The 20,791-nt window shown below is 52.5% G+C and overlaps 1 protein-coding gene across 1 annotated transcript in view; it reads right to left on the bottom strand.

Moving 5' to 3' along the window:
• LOC104528420 (rho GTPase-activating protein 39-like) overlaps positions 1-20,791 on the bottom strand; it is a gene marked incomplete at its 5' end in the record, with an annotated part of 26,876 nt that overhangs the window by 5,239 nt on the left and 846 nt on the right. The window contains 3 exon segments of the mRNA XM_010172421.2: positions 6,314-6,403; positions 7,734-8,277; positions 10,679-11,987. Of these exon segments, the coding sequence (XP_010170723.2) occupies positions 6,314-6,403; positions 7,734-8,277; positions 10,679-11,987 (1,943 nt within the window).

The raw sequence follows: 20,791 nt of genomic DNA, 5'->3' as shown, positions 1-20,791 counted from the left end.
TTGGGCTTGGAGGGATTCGTCTTCTGCGTCAAGGCTCATGTGCAGCTCCCACCCCTGCTCCTGCACTCCTGCAGATCTCCACCTCTCACATGGGTGCCCTGACCCTGTCCTGACTCAAGACAAGGTGCCCATTTGGCATTCATAGCCCAGGCACACATTCGAGCATGAGTCCTCGCTCCCGGCGGCGTGGCTGTTGTTACGTGGCTCACAGACACAGGGCTGGGCATTTACGTGTTGCCAGATCTCAGCCAAAGAGCACGCAGAGCCAGCCTCCTGCCAGGCAAGATTTCAAAGTGTTTGAAACAAATTGTTTATGATTCAGGAACTGCAGTCCTGGGCTAGTGAGAGGCAACAGCAGAGAAAGGTGTGCAGGGCTGGAGAGCCAGCACCAGCACCAAGAGGATGCAAGGAGAGGCACGGGAGGCTGGTAGGATCTCTCTCCCCCAAGCCCTGCAGAAGGCTTCCTCACCCTCCCACCTGCAGCCTCCTCCAGCCCAACCTTGTACAATGAAGCTGGGGTGTGCTCTGTGACACAAGGAAAATCGGACACGCTGGAGTTTGGGAGCTTCACCACAAAAGCTGCAGCCCTCTGCAAGAACGGCCGCTCCAGTTGTGCTTGGTTCAGCGAACTCCGAGGGCGAGCAGAGCCAGGATTCACAGAGCTAATCCCCGCGTGACACCAAGAGAAATGTTTGCAGTGACAGAGCACTGATTGCTGGGAGAGTTTTTCCAAAACCGTTGGCCTTTTGTTCTTTTTCAAGTCAAACCCAAATTGCTTGCTGAAAGCAGTGACTAGATCTGCCTTATTTGATTCCCTGCCAGGCTCAAAGCTTGCAGCAGAGTTCAAAATACTCGTGGCTTTTAAAATCTACATTCTGGTCAGATGCTGCCTATTTCAGATCGGCCTTTCACCCACCCTACGGCTTAGGTAAGCTGGTCAGGAGCCTGGAGTTCCTCAAGTCCTCTCCATGCAGAGAGAGGACAAGTTCTTCTGAAGCAGGACAACAATTCACAGAGGCGAGAGATGTGTTTTCCCTGGTTCTCCTCTCAGCCAGCAGACAAACCACAGTCCTTGGCTGCCCACAACGAAACAAGCACCCCCTGCCTCAATCACTCTGCTCGACTGTCACAGCTGGAGCGAAGCTTCGCCGTAACACTGGAGCAAAGCCAAAGGAGGTACAAGAGCAGCCCCCTCTCCCGCAGGCAAAGGGAAGGAAAGTCAGTTTTAAGAATTTCTCTCTCTTGGGAATAGCTAGAGCAAAATATTCCCCACATGCAAAAATCCCACTAATCTGCAGCATGATTTATACTGGAAATGTTTAAGGATTAAAGAAAAAAAAACTACGGAGCTGCTTTGTGATGCTTCACTATTTCAGGTTACGGTTTCTGTTGTCAAAACGCGCAGACACACCCCGATGCAAAGTGTCATCACTTCAGGAAGAAGGGAATGGGAAGAAGACTGGACTGTGTCTCTGCATCACAATTATGTGGGAGGCAGCACATTCAAAACTAATAATAGGAAACATTTTTTCACACTGTAATTAGACCATTAAACCCATAATCACCCTCAGAGTTTAACAAGGTTTGCAAAAGAACTGGTTGCCTTGAAGAGCCTGCACGGCTGCCGCGTGGGCAGTGGCTGGACATGTTTGCTTGAAGCCTGTTTTGTACCTTCCCAGAAAGTTCCCTGATCCTGGGAAAAGTGTAAAACCTACACCCTGCACTTTCTGCAATGAGGTGTCCTGTTCCCAACAACAGCCAAGCTGCAGCCTCGACCCGGAGGGGACTGTCAGGGCCACGCACAGAGCCGACTGAATTTTACACAAATATACTGAAAACTAAACTTGCCTCAGCACAAGGGGCTGGACCTGTTACTGCCCACGGATCTGAATCACCAAAAAAGCAGAGGGAGCCCTGAGGAACAGGGTCACCAGCACTCTGCCACGGCAGGCACAGAGCGAGTGGCTTCCACAGGGGCTCACAACTCAAACACGCAGCGTCCAGCCTCCCTGCTGCAGAGAACCCATCCGCCCCGATGCCAGCGCTCCTGGCTCCCAGGGCACATGCAGAGTGAGATGGGCAGAGGAGATGTGGAGAGGCTGGGAGGGAAGCGGTGAGCTGGAGAGGGAAACGTGAGGGAGAAGAGCAGAATTTAGTTTTAGCCTCTGCTCTTCCAAACCAGCAACCCGACTTGACCATCTGGCTGCTTTTAAAACGCTCAGCTAGAGCCCAGCTCCTGGCACTTCGCTCATCACGCACGGTCAGTTCTCCTGAAAGCAGGCCAGGCACCCCCTCCGCTCCCAGCTCACACCCCTCACTGCCGGGACAGGCAGCTTTGCCTGCACGGGCTGGAAAGGGCTAATACTGCAGGCGATTCCACTTCCCTGAGCACATCATGAATCTGTGAAATCCAAGCTGATCTGTTATTTCCTGTGGTACCACAGTAGCCCCAGGAGCTCGGGAACAGAAGACTACTAACAACCCACACAGTGAAAAATAGTTTGCAAAGGAAAATATTTTTCCATGTGCTGGCCTAGAAATACATGTGAGGAGCTTCTTAAACAACCTCTCCTTTTATAACAAGTTAAAATCCAGGCAGAACACCCGCAGGAACGTACCTTCTGCAACAGACTGGAATGTTCTCCTGCCAAAAAATGTCTTAAAAAATGCAGCAAACAATGTGGATTCTGAACCCAGCCATGGGACACATATTTTAGCATAGCAGAAGCTGTTGTCTCAGTATTTCTCTGATCTACCACAGCCTCTCACGGACCTCAGCCTGGTGCAGTCAGAGCAGGCGCTCAGCCCGGGGCCCCGTGCTCTTTGGCACAGGGGTGGGTGCCCCTTGAACGGCTCAGCTGGGCTTTGTACCAATGCCACTCTCCTGGCTTTGATCTGCCCAGGGACCCCCATGTTAAGCACTGTTTAAGCTCCTCTTCCTCACACCACCAGTGCATCCTTCTGCATCCCAGCAATGCTGCTCCATCACCATTCCCTACTGGGAAGGGCCGTGCTTTGTCAGCCCAAAGGGCCATACGAGTCAGCAGCTTGCGTCTGCCTGCACCAGGAGGGTAAGAAACAGATACAGGACGTTTGAAAAATGAGTATTCCCCTTCGAAAATTCCGGCTAACAGCAGGTGGGAGATACCCCAAGGCAGTGCTGCACCTGGACCATTAACCATCAAACCGACAGACCTCCTGTCTTTGAATTTGCCCCACTTCTTCCTAAACCTGTTTATGCTCCCAACACACAACACCCTGCTTTGCCAACGCTTAATGATTTAATGTTGTGCCTCAGGACAGAGCGCTCTTAAACCTGCTGCCCAAGAACAAAACCAGGCAGTTTCCAATTCTTCTGCTATGACAAATGACAGTAAATTTTTTTCCTCTCACTTTCCCCAGGCAAACTGACCTTCTCCCCCCTTCTCTCCTCCAGGACCAGCTCCTTGGGGCCTCCTCTGCCACACTCACCAGGCCAGGAGGGACCATGGGCCGGACACGCAGAGTGGGCACAGCATGACTATGGCCACGTGCTGGTTTGCTCTCTGTCCCTTTCTGCAAGCTGATCATCCTCTGTTTGCTTTCTGACTGCTTCTCAGCACCGTGGATACATTTCTGGAAATTCATATAAAGGCTGCAAAATGTCTTTCCCTCCTTGTAAGAGCAAAGCAGGAGCCTGCTGCTGCACATGCAGTTAGGGACATCTCCCCTGCGTACAATATTCTCCATTTGTTGACAGTCTTCTCCATTGCTTAATTGCCCAGTTACTCACCCTGTGAGATCCCTCTACACCTGTAGCTTTTACAATCACAAATAATGTCAGCTCATTATTTGCCTCCCTGTACAGACTCAAAGTTCAGCTTACATTCCTGCAGGATCAGTGGACAATCCTCCTTCTGAAAACACATCATTTATTTCTACCTGTTATTCTTCTGCCTTTCAATGGGTTATTGATCCATGAAAAGATCTTGCACCACCTTCACATTTCATTTACTCACAGAGAATTACACTAGGAGACAAAAATTGCAGAGGTAAGCGTGGGAAACTGGAAAATTATTTCTTTGGGTGCATGTCAGATGATAAAAGTTTACTGACCTAAGTGTTTACTTAGAAGCCTCTGCACTGAAGGAAGAGTGTGTGGGGAAATCACTGCTTCAACTCCATTTTTCACTGGAAGGCTTACATACATGCCTACATATCTACTATTCAGCTCTATTTTAAGACAGTATATTTAATTCCTTGTGGATTTCTCTGCTAAATTGCTGCTACAGTATCCATAAGCATCTAAGTATTTCCGAGCTACTAATGAACAACTTCTCACAACAGCCTTGTAGCTTCAGGGAGCTGCATCCTACCCACCTCTCACAGGTCTGGCAAGTGGGGCTGGTGGCGCAGACACAAGTGTCTCAAGGAAAAGCCTGACCTTTCCAGCCAGCAGCAGACAGCACCTGGCGTGTCCCTGCAGGATTCCCCCTCGCTTCAGGTGCAGCTCTGAGGTCAGACCCCAGAAAAAATCCTCAGCGTTATCAGGCACTTGTGAAAAAACTGGTTCAAGTGATCTGCCAGCCCTCCTGCCTCCTTTGCTGCGCCCTCACCACCGCTGCAGAAGCTGGCAGGAGCCTGCAGACCAGCTCATTTATTCTAAAGCTCCAGTTCACTGCCAGAGTAGGTCTGTGTGCCAGAAAGCAGACAGGGTCCAGTGAAGGAACAGCGTGTGACCTGTCACCAGAGCCCCAGCTGAGGCCACACAGGCACTTCTGATTTTCAAGTTCTTCATTCTGGAAACTTTATAAAGTTACCCTGACATGTCTATTCCATAACATTTCATATATATATATATATATTTAGACACTGGCCCAGGTTGGCCAGAGAAGCTGTGGCTACTCCTCCCTGGAAGTGTTGAAGGCCAGGTTGGATGAGGCTTTGAGCAACCTGGTCTAGTGGAAGGTGTCCCTGCTGATGGCAGGGGGGTTGGGACTGCATGAGCTTTAAGGTCCCTTCCAACCCAAAACATTCTATGATTCTATGATACATAATTACTTTTTTAATTTTAAGCTTATTTTTTATTTTTGGGTAAAAACTACCTCTATCTTCCTAAGCACAACTCCAACACATGCAACACAGACAAGCAATTGCACAGAACAGCCTGCTCGGCCTCCAGACAGAGCACACCCTGCACAGAGCAATCTCCAGGGAGTTGTCCCATAAAGATATCAAAGTCCCTCTGAGCACAAGCAAAATGACTTTTGAAGGCTCAGAATGGGCTGAACTCTTCTGGGCCTAAACAGGAAGGGAAAAAGACATATCCCAACCAGAAATATAATCCCTCTGTTTAGTTTCAGGTCTCTGCTCCAAATCCCACCAGAGACAGAGAAGCGAGAGACACTCTTACTGCAGGGGCTGTGACCAAGGGGCCTCCTCAGCCACGTCCCAGGCTTGCAGCTGCCTTGGGGAGCAGTGACACAGGGAAGTCACCGCAGGAGAGCGCAGCTGCAGTGTCCACGTTTCACACGCCTGCCTGCTGGTGTCAGGTAGGGCTCAACAATGCAGGAAGCTGGACTCCAGTTCTCCCAGATTAAAAACACAGAGGCCACATGATATGAAGTGCTGCCTGATAAGAATTCACAGGCTTGGCTCAAGTTTCAATATGAAAAAAAAATGGAATGGACTTTGTCTAGCAAGACTTTAGCCCGATAAAGTATTATCTTGCAGCCAGCAGTTAAAACCTGAGGCTGGAGGAACACGTGAGCTCCTGTTCGTTCAGTAGAGGTGCTACTGCAAGCCCTGGACTGCAGAATCCAGGAAGCGTGGACAAGGGGAAGCCAATACTGGAGACGAAAAGGCAGTGCTCTTTGCCAAATACCAGTGTCCTCCCTGAAGGTCCTCGGGTTGGGTGGTGGTTTCCAAAATCCATTACTACAATGGAGACACGTTCTTTCCAGCACTCTGGCTTGTACGGCTCTTGGCACTGGAACGTGCTATAGGAAATCCCGTGGCATTCACAGACCAGCTGAATCATAGCCCCAGGTCTGCATCCAAATTAAAACCCCTTTTCTCACACAACTGTGAGTGAAAGGGGTCCCCTCCTGCCACCACACTGCCACCCGTCCTGTGTGCTGCCCAGCTGCCACCCACGCTGCTGATCCATGCTCTGGTCAAACCTCTCACACTGGGCACCTGCAGTAAATTTTCCCAAATCTAAGTCAAGGCACTTAAAGAAATGGTCTGATTTCCAGTGTAGCTCAGCATCCCCCCTGTCCAAGGTCAGCTCAGTCCTCTCTCTCGCCTCCCTGCATGCCGTGCCTCCCGTTACCTTCATCCTCAGTGTTTTGTTTCCTCTTTTTCCTGGATTTTGAGTTCTTCTTGTTTTTCAGATCCACAAGCTCCTTGATGCGCTGGGCAACTGAAAATTCAAAAGAAACTCTGGATTAATAATGTGGAATGATAAAAATACCAAAGTCCAGAACTGCCCTTCGACATGGTAGCCAGCCTAACTCAGTATGAGGAGGTCTGCTCAGGGAAAGGGGCTGTACCACAGCCAGCTCCAAACACACCTGAGAGAGGGGCCCAGAACATCGCTTCTCCAAATGGCCAAATAGTTGAAAAAGGGCTCCAGGCAGCTCCAGGCAGCAAGACTACACCTTATTGCCTAAATACCAGCAGAAGGACCAACCCACTCAAATAGTTCAGCTTACTCCTCCTTGCTGCCTGGTCCTGGTGCTGGCAGGGTGATTTTTCACTCCTGGGCCAAGCGTAGCTGGAGGGAATGGTTTTGAGGAGAAGTGACAGGGGTCTGGGATCCTCATGAAAACCCAAACCAGTGCTCCACATCCAGCAGGTCAGTGAAGGAACCCCACGTTAAGGCTGCAAGCATGAAAACAGAAGGCAAAGGTTGGCATTGAACCACTGCTGCCCCTAGGACCACCTCCACTGCTGCACTCACTAGCAGGGGCAGAGAGGTGGCGGGGCAAAACTTCTGCACCTGCCCTGGAGATCTGTGGGGGCTTTCACCTCCATTTGAAACCCTGAGTGGAAATAGGTGCTCTGGTTTCTCACCTGAGACTGGAGAAGACACAGCAAGCACTGCTGAAATGGTGATAAATCAGCCAATAAATACTGTCCAGGCCAGCGCTTGGCTCTTTTTTATCATTATTTTTGCACAAGATGCTATAGCAATTTAACATTGGGGTAATGACTGAGTATGGGCTGGGCTGGTCCCCAAGGCTTCTGAAAGACAGGTAAGTCACATCTATTCACAATAAAAGGCAGCAACCTTCAGGGTCCCTGACTATTTGCCAGGCTAAGGCCTGTTCGTAATGTTTGCAACGGCTCCCTTAAAAAATTCTGTATTAACATTCACCTCCTTTTTTTGCCGGCTTTAAGGAACTCTGGAGTAAATCATGTCTTCAGAGAACACAAAGAAACTCTGCCCTTGGTGAGTCCAAATCGGCTCTTTTCAGTGCTGACCTTGCCACGCTGATTGGCGAGATGAGCACAGCCTAGGGCTGGCATTTCTTTGCCAGACACAAGTGAGGACTGCAGGGAGATGACCTGGTGGCAGCTTCATCCCACCAAGGAAGGATGAACTCACCCAGCACATGGTGCTCTCACTGACAGACACCACAGCACTGGCTGGTGACTACCTGTTTTTTTTGAAGAGCACACAACCCTGGACAAGTGGCACAACCCACCAGAATGCTGCTGGGGACAGAGGGGGCGCGTGAGGCACTTACTGTTTTCATCACTGTCAAGGTGGCGATAAATGTAACCTTCCAGATAAGACTGAAATTTGGGTGATGGGGAGAAAAAGGCCAGACTGATGGCCATCAGTTCCCAGCCCCATGCCAGACTGCGGTAGCAAGTATTATCTGTTGTCTGCCGGATCAGTTGTATGTAGAGCTCATCCCGTAAACCTTGCACGCTCCAGCACTTGGTGACCGTGATCAATGCCACATGATTCCGGTCCATGCGAGTCTGACGATCTCCCATGTAGCTCTGCACCAGTTTGAACATCTCACACGCCTCTTTTTTGATGGTGCGGTTGCTAGTGATGAGCATTGGCTTTTTGATCGAGCCACCATTCCAGGACAGCATGTTGGAGATGGAGATCCTTCGGCGGAAGATGCCCTGTGTGTGCATGTTCAGGTTTTTAGAAGCCCAGTCTGCCATGGAGCTCTGAGAGATGGGCTTCCGTAGAGTGCTGTAAGGGAAATATCCCACACAGCTGCCAGGCGGGCTGCTGCTCTCCTGCTTGGGGTCCAAGTCTATTGTCCCGGGCTGCAATGGAGAACAGACGCGTTAAAAGCAGCTTAGATGACTGCTGACCCTGCCAGGAAAATTAGCAACAGTGAGTCATGAAGCTGCCAGCAAGGTGGTGAATCTACAAAACATGATTCTGTGCAGAATCAGTGGCTGACATCTGTAGACCTGCAAGAGCCTGGCTGGCACAGCTGCACACTGATGCTGTCCCCAAGGGAAGTGTTGGGACATGGATTAACAAGGCTGATTGTCCAAGTTGTCCCAGAGTCCCAGGGGACAGGGCTGGGCTGACTCCCAGAGCAGCAGTACAGCTCTGTGGCACCAAGCGCACACTGAGGAGCCAAGTTTCTCACCACTCTTCACCTCTCGGTTCCTGCAGAGCCACAGGAGCCCAGGAGGTGGGTAGGGAACACCAGGAGGTAGCAGAGGCTAGATAAACTCAGCACCATTAGCACTGTTTCCTTCTTGCCTTTACCCTTTGTGGCCCCTACAATCCCATAACCTTTACTATTTTTCCAAGTTCTAGCAAAAAAAAAAAAAAAAAAAAAGACAAAACCAAATCAACATGGTTAGTGACCATCAGGAGCTGCTGAGCTTCGGGCAGCCTCTGCTTGGACAGCCTCTGCATTGAGGCATCCAAAACATGTGTCTCAATTCCACCATGACCTTCCTCATGGAAATACTGGCCAGACATAGAAATGGGACAGAAGAAGCGAAGAGAGACACAGCAGAGCATGGGCACAGCTATTTTAATGGCAAGGCTGTCACCCAGGTAGGATAAATTGCGTCCGAGTTGGTGAAGTGAAGGAGACCAGATATCTGCATTAGTGAACTTCCACCACCACTGGAGCCGGCTCTCACCGTACCCCACAGACACCCCACGGCCTCCTGCCAAACAGGCCCTGGTCCTCAGCGGCCGTGGGGAAGATACAGGCTGTGGCTACGGACACAGTGCCTCTGCGAGTGCCGGTGCACGGGACTCGGGGACATCTCTCCGATGGGCTCCCGACCATATTTTCCTACCCAAGGCAGGCATAACCTTCCCCAGATTAAATCAGAATTGTTCCCAAGTAGTGGGTTGGTTTTTCTTCTCAGAGAACTAGGGACAGCTGCTCCCCACTCACAGTCTGCAGTGACCAAAGTCATTTGCTCCAGGGTCAAGTCTACCGATCACAAGTTTACAGAGATAAGGAGCAGAGACAAAGACCTTCCATCCTCCCAGACTCTACATGCAGTTTTCACATGCAGCCCTTGTCCATCCTTCTTCCCCAGCGATCGCTACAGATAACTACATCATTAGAGCTTTGGTAGTACTGATCCCAAGAAAATTATGTGAAATAACTACTCGTGAGAATAAGACACTTATTTTGCCCATCCAGAATGGCACTAGCAATCAGAAATTACAATAAAGAGAACGTACAAACATAAATCTGATAGAGCTGGGAGGTGTCAGCCTGGCTTCTAGAGTAAAGTTACACCTCACGGGTCTACTGGAGTAATCTGAAATGGTCAAGGAGCTTTGCCAAGTTTCTTCATGAAATGTTGTAGACTAGTAAACAGGAGAAAAGACAGAACAAAGGGCTAAAATAAATATTCACTTTTCATGCTGGAGGATTGTTATCAGCTGTGCCTCACAGAAGAGATGCAAAGACTCAGGCTGTTCAGTTTTTTGCAGGAGTGAAATAATTGGAAGAGTGAGCAAAGAGAAAAAGGACAGAAACTTCACAAGATATAAATTTACCCACGTAGAACCTAAATCTGAACTAAAACATGAAACAGGAGGTTCCTTCAAACAGAAATAGGAGAAAAAATGGCAAACTAAATCCTGCAGAAGTGCCGTGTTCTAAACTACTCCAGTTGTGCAGGTCACTAACAGGCTTTAAAAGAGCTATTTCCAGCAAGAAGATGCTAGAGTCACTGTCACTGGATTCCTGAGCACTTCCATTCAATGATCAGGATGGAGAATAGAAGATGAGGAACTATTAGAAAAAGAACAGAGGAAAAAAAAAAGAGAAAAAGCTGTCGTGTGACCATGCAAATCCTGACACCTGTGTCCTGTACCCCACCAATTCTGGCCATCGCAGCAAGGAAAGGACATGTGAGAGCAAGGGCCACCAGAGACAAGAGCTCCAGGAAATGATCAGGCGGTAGATTTACCCAAACAACACAGCAGAGCTACCCGCAGTGCTGAGGGCTGGCTGGACATCAGCCCCTCCACAATTCACCCTCTTCTCACGCCACTGGCCTGAAATGGGGTCTCCACCTGCACAGCTGTGAAGCTTTGTGACCTGTTTGCTATTCTGGAGGCACAGACATGTTCTGCCTCCAGCACATCCACTGAACCCACCACTCAGCCCCGCACCGTAACACTCCAGCAAAGGCGAGCGATTGAACCCGGTGCAGATGGGGAGGGAGGTACCTGCGAGGAGCGGCGTGTAGCATCTGATGAAGCCAAACTTGTCTGGCTGGTCACGTTCTTTTCTAAAGAATCTATTTTCTCAAAAGTCCTCTTCTGCCTCACTGTGTCCTGTGGAGCAGCCACATCGCTGGGAAGGCTGCTGCTGCTCTCCAGGCCCTGTCTATACAGAGACCTATTACTAGCCGAGACATCGTCCCTGGAGCTCCGGTTGATGCATTTTTTCAAGTGGTCGGACTGAAATCTGACTTTGCTGCTCTCTGCTGGGATGCCACTCTCCAGACTTTCAGCATCCAGGCTGGCTTTGCTTCCCCTGCAGGCTGCTGACCTGCCCACCACAGCACGCATCTCAGCAATCAGCTTATCATTCAAAGCTGTGAGCTCGCTGCTGCTGCCTACAGAGCCAGGTCTTCCTTGCCCTGTCCCTTGCCTCCTTCCTTTCCTTTTTCTCAAGCTTGGAGAAGGCCCAGTCGAATAACCAGAATCCTGATGGCTTATACCAGTTGGGTACTCTTGAGTTTGCAGGCTGTTCTGCCGACTGTGGTGGGCTTCCATGTTCTTGAGGACATTGGCTTCCAAGATCCTCCAAGACTGCTTGAAGCTGTCCTTTGAAGTAAGGTGACCAGGCAGTTTAGTAGAGGCATCAGCTGTTGCAGCAGAAGAGTGGGAGAGTCTGGAAGACTGGTCAACATTGACCATGTGTTTTATATATTCTCTGCCAGCCGGGCTGTATTCAGTGGAAGAAGGGTTTCTTGCATGTTTCTTTGCAGCTTGCTGCTGTTGCATACCTGGATGCTGTAATAATTTGGTTGGTTGCAGCTGCTTTTTTAAGCTATTGCTTGGTGACATTGGTGGAGACATCCCACTCATACTGATGCTTTCAGTGTCCATATCTACTGGTGGCTCATCATAAATTGGAGACTCTAAAGATGGCTCATCGTATATAGGTGCAGGGGAGGCATACTTGGGGGATGCAGGCTGGGGGGTTCCTGTCTGGCTCCTTGGAGGCGTTTGAGAAGTTGGACCATTCATCAGCACCAGGCAAAACCCACCATTCTCTGTCTTTTTGATCTGCATATATTGCTTTGTTTCTCCTGTAGGCATTTGCTTTGTGGCTCTAGGGCTCTGGGACGTGGACTGAGGCTGAGCATATACGGCTGGTTTTGGAAGAGCTTTTTGGCTGCTGGCCTCTGGAGCACTCTGCAGCTGAAGGGAACTGTTTGAAGAGCTCTGTACCTGCCTCAGACTGTTCACTTTGACCAACATGGCTGCTTTCGTGCCTGGCAGAGGCTGCCAGTGGGTAGGAGTCTCCCTAAAGAAAGAAAGATATAAATACAGAGAATTATTTAAGAATGATATTTACTGAAGTATCCTCTGCTTCTACCCAAATACCAGACTGTTAGCGTCAAAGTGCCTGGAGATTCCCCAACCAGTTAGATCAGCTCCTCATTGTTTTTTTCCTGGAGATCCCCCTTCCCAAAACAGAAACATATTGTTGTTACACACATGAGTCATGAAGGGAAGAACAAGATGAAACACGTTCATCACACTGTAACCTGTCTGGTATCAGCAGCAATGAGATAAGAAACAACCTATTCTTCCCAAGGCTCATTAGCCAGCAGGCACCCAAAACAACCAGCTGAAGACCAGTAAGAGATTCTGGACTCAAGCAGTGAGTTGGAAAACAATCCTAAGTGTCTGCCTTCAGACTGTCAAACTATGATGACAGTCCTTCCAGACCACATTATTTTTTGCATGTTTATTTTGAAGAAAAACCTACGAGGTGTCTGGGAGGTGTGTGGGGGCAGATGTCCTTGGCTCACAGGATGTGTGTGATCCTCCCACACAACCCATCAAGGCTCTGTGTAGAGCATCCTCCCAGTCCAGCCCAGATGCCCTCAGATCTGGTTTCTTTGGCCAAACCTACTGGCACTGCTCAGCTCTCATGGCTGTGAAATCCTCCTCTGATGGGAGTATCCTCTGACCCGTGGTGGTACTCAGGATCCACCACAACCTAGTGTGCCCACTGCAAGATCCCAATCCCAAAGGCGCATTCTGCAGCATATTAATGACCTGCTGTCAGGATGAGGCTACAGCCAGGCTGTATTTGTGAGCTCTGAGGAAAAGAGAATGGAAAGGCTGTTAAACCAGTCTGAGTTTGCAGGACTTCAAAGGCACGTTTGTCCCCAGGAAGGTCCCCTTGAACCTGTCCCCATTTTGTGTCCTCCCTCCATGTATCTGCTACCAGCTGTCACTGTGTAAGACCTGAGGGCACGCTGCACGTGCGCCGTCTGCGACAGATGTTCCCATAACACCTTCACAGCCAACCTGCTCTATTTGAACCTTAACACTTGTTCCCCATCCTGCACTGCTGACCTGTCCTGCACGGCCCCTGCTCTGGCAGATAGACCCACGTCCACCACACGTCCAGAGCTGTGGTTTGATGATGCTCTCCCCTGCGTGCACCTTCCATGCCAACTGAAGATATCCCGACATCCCAATCTCTCCACTCTGCTCCTGCTCTCCAGAGACCTTTCACCTGCCAGGTCCCAGCCACGGCTTCCTGGGGTGCCCTGCCCAGCCTCCCCCCATGGCTGTCCCACTGGCAGGGTGCACCTGCACACACCCCGCTCTCCCCACACCCCACCCGAGCAGGACATGTCTGACCCACAGCAGCAGCCCCACATCACTGTGGGTGCCCTGTTTCACCTGCTCCCCTCCCATTTACCTGCCCCACACCCAATACCCCACTCATTCCACTCCCAAGGGGATGGTGTGCCCCTTCCCCATCCACTGCTTGCCAAATTTTTGGCAAAACACGCTCTGGCAGCACCGCGTCGCTGTGAATCCCACCTCAGCACAGTGGTGCCGGGGGAAGCGCTGCCCTGCCGCCCTCCAGCCACCCCACAGCGCAGGACCGCCTGCGCAGGGCCTGGCTCCTTCCCCACCCCAGACACACGACTTTGCCTCGTGCAACTACCGGGTGACTGGAAAGGGTTTGAGAAATGGCCACCGTCCTCTGCTGCCCATCCTGGGGTCCTCCTTGCTCCAGGGATCTCCTCCAGCATCTCCCGCTAAGGCATGAAGGGGTTTATTTTTAAGGGAGCTCCTGACACTACTACAAGATAGAGACACCAGTTCCATGAAGAAGGACTGTCTCCCAGCCACCACCTCCCACTGATGGTGTCGCAGCCCAGAACCCACCCAAGCCCTGTCCCAGGAGGGGCTGCTTGGGAAACATGGAAGGATTTGGGACTGGCTTCCCTCCAAGCTGTCATCAAGCATGGCCTCTGCTCTCCCACTCCTGTTTTGCCATCAGCGACTTGTTCTCTGTCTGCTTCTTCCTGGAGGTACGATGCCTGGAGCAGCGGGGTGACAGCCAGTGGTGCCAAGCGAGGACAGGGGCAGGGAGGAGCCAGCAGTAGCAGCAGGATGGGGGTGGCATTTGCAAGGACACATGGCCCTGCACCACACCAGCCATCCCTCCCTGGGGGCCGCAGGGACCACTCCTCACACTGGTGTGTCCTTCCTGCACGTGGCCAAACCCCGATCCCAAGCGCAGGCGCTGCTGAAGGTGCGGTTGTTCCTCGAAGAGCTCCTGGACTAACAGGAAGAACCAGAGCAGCAACATTTGGTAGCTTATAAATGAGCATTTTTGACACCCCTCCACCTACCCCTCCACTTGGCTCGTTTCGTGGCAGGGAAATGAGACTGGCAAAGAGCCGTGTCAAGGACAAGCAGGACAGAGCCCCTCACGGGCTCCTGACTCGCTGGCCGGCCACAAGTGATCATATGGCAGTGATTTTAACTCAACGCTACAGCCAGTGCAGCATCACATCTGGACCTGCACTATCCAGCTGTTGGGTGCTGAGGGGAGAAGAGCCACAGCCCCGCAATGCTGCAGGTGTGTCCCCCGGCCTCGAGAGATCCCAGAGGCAGCAGGGCTGGAAAATAACCCTGTGCTCTGCAGGAAGGCGCTGGACTCCATGTCCCACAAGCCACCTCCTGAGGTTATTCCTCCCCCTGACCTACAGCACTGGACCTCCAGCCAGCTTTGCACACAGCTGAGCCACCCGCTCAGCAGAGGCTTGGCAGACCCACCTCTGTCTGACCCGGCATGACCGAGCTCATCCCCCCATGCGGGTTCAGCGTGCACCAGTATCACCCAGCACGAGCAGGCCCACCAGTGCCCACCACTCTGGTGTTCACCAAACCCCCACTGATCTGGAATGGAGGGAACTCAGCCCGAAGCTCTGCTGCCTCCTCACTCAGCTCTGGGCTGCAGCGAGGGGCCTCTCCTGCCTGCAGCGCAGACAACTGCACCATCTCCTGACCCATCAGTCGCACCAGCACCCGTCCTGATTCGCACCCACACAGCAGCACCAGGCATGTCCCAATCTGCGCCAGCTCAGGTGTGGGGCTGGGGGTCCGAGCAGTGCCACCAGCCTGGCCTCCAGAGACCAGCTCCCACCCCAGCACGACATGATGATTTTTGATGACCTCTCCCCCTGCATCTGTGAAACAGAGCAAAGCCCAGAGCTCGGCCCTCAGATGAGCAATGAGGGATCTGAACTGGAAAACGGAATGCTGTGCTCTCAGCCTCCCCCAGATGACAAGCTGCCCACCTGTGACCAGCACCAGCCAGAGGGTGACGGGCGCCCCAAAGCGCGACAGCTCCTCGCTGGCCCGCGGAAGGTGTCCCACAGCCTGGGACAGGAGGACGGGCGGGGCCTCAGCACGGGCTTGGCCATGGATGGGACACAGCGGGGAGTAGCAGGCACGGGGCTCTCCCTGCACCTGCTCCATGGATGCCCCAAGACCAGGCGGCCGGACAGCAGGACGGGTTAGACAGATGGCCACGGCAAGGCCATGAGGCTGGGGGTTCTGCCGTTAGCAGCAAGCGCCCCGCAGCAGTTTTTTGGCACTCGTAGTCTGCACCCCAACAGGCAACAGGGATGGAGAAATGTGCTCCACTGCTTCATGTTCCCTCCTTCCGGCTGAGGGGCAAAGTCCAAGTTGGGGCCTGCCCCACCCCACACTGTTTCACAGAATCATAAAACTCCAGACTGGTTTGGGTTGGAAGGGACCTTAAAGCTCATCCAGTCCCAACCCCCCTGCCAGCAGCAGGGACACCTTCCACTAGACCAGGTTGCTCAAAGCCTCATCCAGCCTGGCCTTCAACACTTCCCGGGAGGAGCAGCCACAGCTTCTCTGGGCAACTGCTGCCAACCCCTGGAGCTGGCAGAGCCCAGCAGCGCTGAGGCAGCTCCCAGGGGACAACAGCACCGGGACCTTTCGCACAACGGCCACACAGGGCAGTCAAGCAGGGTGGGCTGCAAAAGTGCAGTCAGAGGTGGGAGATGAGCAAGGCCACCATGCCACTGCTCCTCTCCAGCTACAACTGGGGATGTGAGGACTGGTCCAGTTACCCAGGCATGTGCAAGGTGTTCCTCTGTACCTGCTGGGTATTGGCACCTCCTCGAGGTGTCCCTCTGCCCACTGTGTGCACACGGGCACTCGTACTTCCAGGGGAGGGTACTGCACCCAGGAGATGTGCAGTCAGGGCTGGCATGGGAATCAGACATGTTCCTCATGCCACAGCAGTGTCCTTGCATGGCTCTGACAGAGGGTCTCACAGAGCCAGAGGAGACAGGGGAGCTGTGCCACTCCAGTGTCACTGAGGGCAGAGGGAGCCAAGCTCCAGCCTGACCACAGCCACCATGTTCCTCCTGCCCAGGGGGTCTGTAAGTGAATGTGATGGAGAAGGGAAACCCCTAAATGTGTGCCATATCCTACTTCACCCGTCAGTCCCATCCTGGAGTCAATGTGCTGTCTCCAGCCTCCTCGCTCACTGGAGACCAGAGGAAATAGGCATCACCACAGAGAAGATAAGGCTCTTTCGAAAGGACCATTTCCGCAGCCATGAACAATCTCTCAGGGCCACCTCTAGGTACAGCTTCTCTCAATCCCATCCCCACGCTGCTGGAAAGACCAAGCAGCAGAGAACGGGGACTTCCCAGCATAGAAAATGGTACAGCCTTGTCTTTCTGAGCAGTGAAAGCCCTGATGGAAAGCAAAGCCAGTGGTGGAGAAACGTCCCAACACAGCCTCTCGGCCGTGCTTTTCAGTCACCAGCAGGAGAGACCCTGCTGAGTCCCTCGAGATGGTTCCTTCGAGGAATGCTTTCAAGTAGCTCCAATGTAAACACCACAGCTCGGCGCTGGCTTTCCCAGCCCGCACCCAGCTCCAGCAAGCCCAGCAGATCCGGCAGCTCTTCCCAGGCTCTGGAGCTCCATTGTTTGCTCTTCCCTCCCAGAAATATGGAGAAAAGGCCCCGCACCTCAGCTCTGCCCTTTCCAGCAGTCGTTTTCCTGGTGCTCTGATGAATGAATATTTGTATTTCAGCAGCACTGCTGCCACTGCCTCTGGTGCCCACGACAGAGGCAGGGATGGAGATCCCACGGAGGCGACCCACCCAAACCAAGGTCTGCATGGCCCCACGGAGAGCTCTGCAGACACGTGCAAAGCACGTTGTGTTTGTGCACCCTGCCCCAAGGGCAGCAGCATAAGAAGGAAACAAACTGCCATTGGGAATCTTGATGATGTTTCTTGCCCAATTATCAAGAACTTACTCTTGGCATTACTTACACGGGGCCTCAAGAGACATAAGCCCGTGACAAGGCCAACCAGGCTTGGAAAAGGCAGAGATACCCTCACAGCCACCTTCACGGGCTTCATGTCACACATCCCCTCTAATTCCCCTTGCAGCACAGCTTCCTGTTGCGGTAAGCTGGATGCTGAGCTGCAGAGAAGGTGGGCAAAGAGGGGACAGGCAGCACAACCTGCTGCCCACACAGAAGGGACCCACACTTCTCCTGGCCTGGGGGATGGGGTGTTCCTAGCGACAGTGGATTTCTACCTGGAAGACTCTGAGATGCACTGTTATCGCCAGGGGAACCTCAGAAACCCCACTCTGAAACAAATCCTCAACCCTTGGAGAACCAGGGGAAGAGGAGGAAAAGGGCCGGTCTGCAGGGACAGCAGGGCTGGGGATAGCTGAGTCCACTCGTGGCCCTGACTGGTGGAATGCCTGAACGCTGCAGACCAGCACACAGGCTCAGCTGCCAGCAAGACTGTCCTCTTCAGGCCTTGGCCCTCGCTGTGAGCAGCTCCTTCTCACCTGAGGTCCAAGGAGCTCCAGCAAACCCCAGCATGGCTGCAGCGGCTCACAAGACACTTCCAAAACACTACCGGCTGCTTTCAGCCCCAGGCTGGTCTCACAGACCCCAAGGGAACATGTCCATCCTTTGCAGAGCTTTTCAGCCTGTGAAAGGATCATTTGGTCTCCGTGTCCCCTGAAGAGACTCTGTTTTCCTTCCTACTGGTTTCCCAAGTGCCTGGATGAGGTCTGGAGCTGTATGGCAAGTGCTGTCCACTGTCCTTGCTCCAGCGAGGGAGGGGCAGAGCTGGTGCTGGGCTGGGAAGTGCAGCCAAAAACCAACATGGGAGCAAGAGCATGTGGACAGGCAGAAGAGCTTCCCCAGGAGGCTCTGGAGGTCACAGCAGTGTCTCCCCCACAGCAACCAGCTGCTATTTCCCCAAGGGGGGTTGACTTCCTTGTGCCACCCAGGGAAGACAAGGGCCAGTGTCTAGGGAAGGCTGCTCCAAGCTGGTGCACTCTAGACAGCTGGAAGAGCAGCAGCAGGTGATGAGACAGTGAGGAAGAGGGTGGGATTGGCATGGAGATAGAGGGAATGGGCAGCAAGGAGCAGCGGTGCAGGGCCCACCTGTCTGGGGAGCATCTCTGCTCCGCTCCAGGCTGTGGAGAGCGGCACACAGGGGGTTTGGCAGCACTGAAACATGACAGCAGGCACAGCAGATTGAGCAGTGCTGATAGAAGGCATGAGAAAGGAAGGGTGGGAAAAAACAGTCTGCTAAAAGAAAAAAAAACCCTCAACCACAAAGTATGACTGAAAAAAGGACAAAATCCCTTCCCCCAGCTCTGTGGCACATGCTTGCAGGAGGCCCGACCCGGGGATCGCACTGGTCTCTTCTGGCCTCTCCATCTATCATGGGATGACAAACATGAAGAGAAGAAAAACAAATCTTTTGTGCTGCTGTTAGAGACAAAAGCAAAACCATCTTGGGTGCAGGTACCTATAAAGATGTCAAATGCTACCAAGAATGCTCCAAGTATTCGCCCTCTGTTTATACAGCTGTATCTGCCGAGGGAAGGAAGGGGACACACTTATGTTTGTCTTTGGAGAACAACACAGACAACAGAGCTGACAAGCTTGATGTGCTTTTGCTGTTACTAGACCAGACATCCCAGCAAGGGCATTAGATCCCATTAGATCCCACCTGGGAACACTTGCTTTGGGCTCAGCTCTTTGCTCACCATTTTACGAGTTAGCAAAAGGCAAGAAATCTCTGCTCAGCTGTCAGACTCGGGTGGGGAAATTGTTCTCTGCGCCGTAACCGGACATACAACCCCTGCTCACACATAGCACTGACAACATCTGATGGATGTGCAAGGAAACAGTGCTGTCTCCTGCTTCCAAGAAAGCAGCTTCCACAGACAAATGCTGTCACTTTACTTGTGTAAGGATCCAGAAGAGCCTCACATGTCCAAGCAGCCCGTCAGCTCCCAAGCGAGCGGTCACTCACATCTTTCCCAGCACTTGCCCCTCAATGGACTTTGCTGCAGACTCAAAGCAATCCAAGGTTGCTGCAAAAACCTGGGATCGGGATGGAGTGTGGGAGGACTCCTTCCCACTCCCCTTCCTTGTAGGAGAACTGGCAGAGACACTTGAGATGCTGCCTGGCACCAGCCTGGCAAAGAAAGGCAAAGCAAACCTCTGTCCGCATTGCGTGGCTCCCCTTCCTCTGACGTGACAGGGACTGTGTGGGGTCCTCCCTGCCAAGAGGGCTGGAGAGCTGAGGGACGGGTCAGAGCTGGCATCACTTATCCCTTGAGGCACAGCTCTTCCCCAGACTGAAGCAGAGGAGGCCACACTCCCCTCCTGACAGCCTGAGTCAGAAATATTTTGGATCCTGTGGAGCTCAGGATATTTTATGCCCCGTGCAAGGCTCTTGGGCTCACTCCTCTGGAAACAAGTAGTTTGTCAGTGCCTGTCCTGGCTGCTCCAGAGTGCCAGGCTGCAGAGGGACAAAGAGGGGAAGCTGGTCAGCTCATGGCAAATCCCATATGCCTGTGGCTCACCTGTGGTCACCAGGTGGGACTGGAGGGAACTGGGAGCTACTGGGGTTCAGTTTAAGGCATTTCTCACTGTTTGGTTTTCTTCTGGCAGAGATCATCCTCTGGATGGGTGTGAAGCCCAGCGGGGCTGCTTGTGGGGCAGGAGGCACTGGAAGCATCACAGGCACCTGTAAAGCTCTGAGCTCTTTCTGGTGTGCTTTATGTGCACCACCAGTGTCTCTCAGTCACACCAGATCTGAAGTGAACACAGTAGCATCTCGCAGGGGGCAGCAGGCAAGTGATAAACCTCAGTTTAGGGTGCTTTAAAGTATGTATTTTCCAGAATCACCATCCTATGTGGTTTTCATCATCTTGGCTTTTTTGTTGTCTGCCCCCAGCAGCGGGCACACAGACAGGCAATCTTGATCCAAAACCCAAGCTGTTAGAGAAGCCTGGATCGCTGCATTGCCCAGAAGTGGGGACAGGGAGCACTGGCAGCAGTGCCAGGCTCACCCAAGCTCTGCTCAAGCCCTTGGGCGAGTCACTCATCATGACTCAAGTGCCCACTGCACGGCCTTCCCGGCTGTTAGTACCACATTCTCCAGGGCAGGATGATGCCCAGACAGGGCAGGATGGAGGCAGGGCAGCCCCAGGGTGGAGGGGCCGTTCCTGCAGAGACTGGGGAGGGGATGCTTTTGTGCAGCTGAAGCTGGCAAAGTTTCAATACAAAAAAAACCCCCTAGATTGTTGTCAGACTGGTTTGAGTGTAAGAAAATCTCTCAGCCAAACAAAATGGCATCCCGTTATTGTTCTTTCACTTCAGGCTTGATGTGAGCAAATAACTGTGCCCAGGAGCTCTGTCCCTGCAGCCACACCTCCTGCCCTGGCCAAGCTGCAATCAGCCGAGCAAGTGGGGA

Source organism: Antrostomus carolinensis, unplaced genomic scaffold (genome assembly GCF_000700745.2).
Source record: "Antrostomus carolinensis isolate BGI_N321 unplaced genomic scaffold, ASM70074v2 scaffold39707, whole genome shotgun sequence".
In the NCBI taxonomy this organism is placed as follows: Eukaryota; Metazoa; Chordata; class Aves; order Caprimulgiformes; family Caprimulgidae; genus Antrostomus; species Antrostomus carolinensis.
The sequence above is the reverse complement of the archived record's forward strand: the minus strand, read 5'-3'. Positions and strand labels throughout refer to the sequence as shown.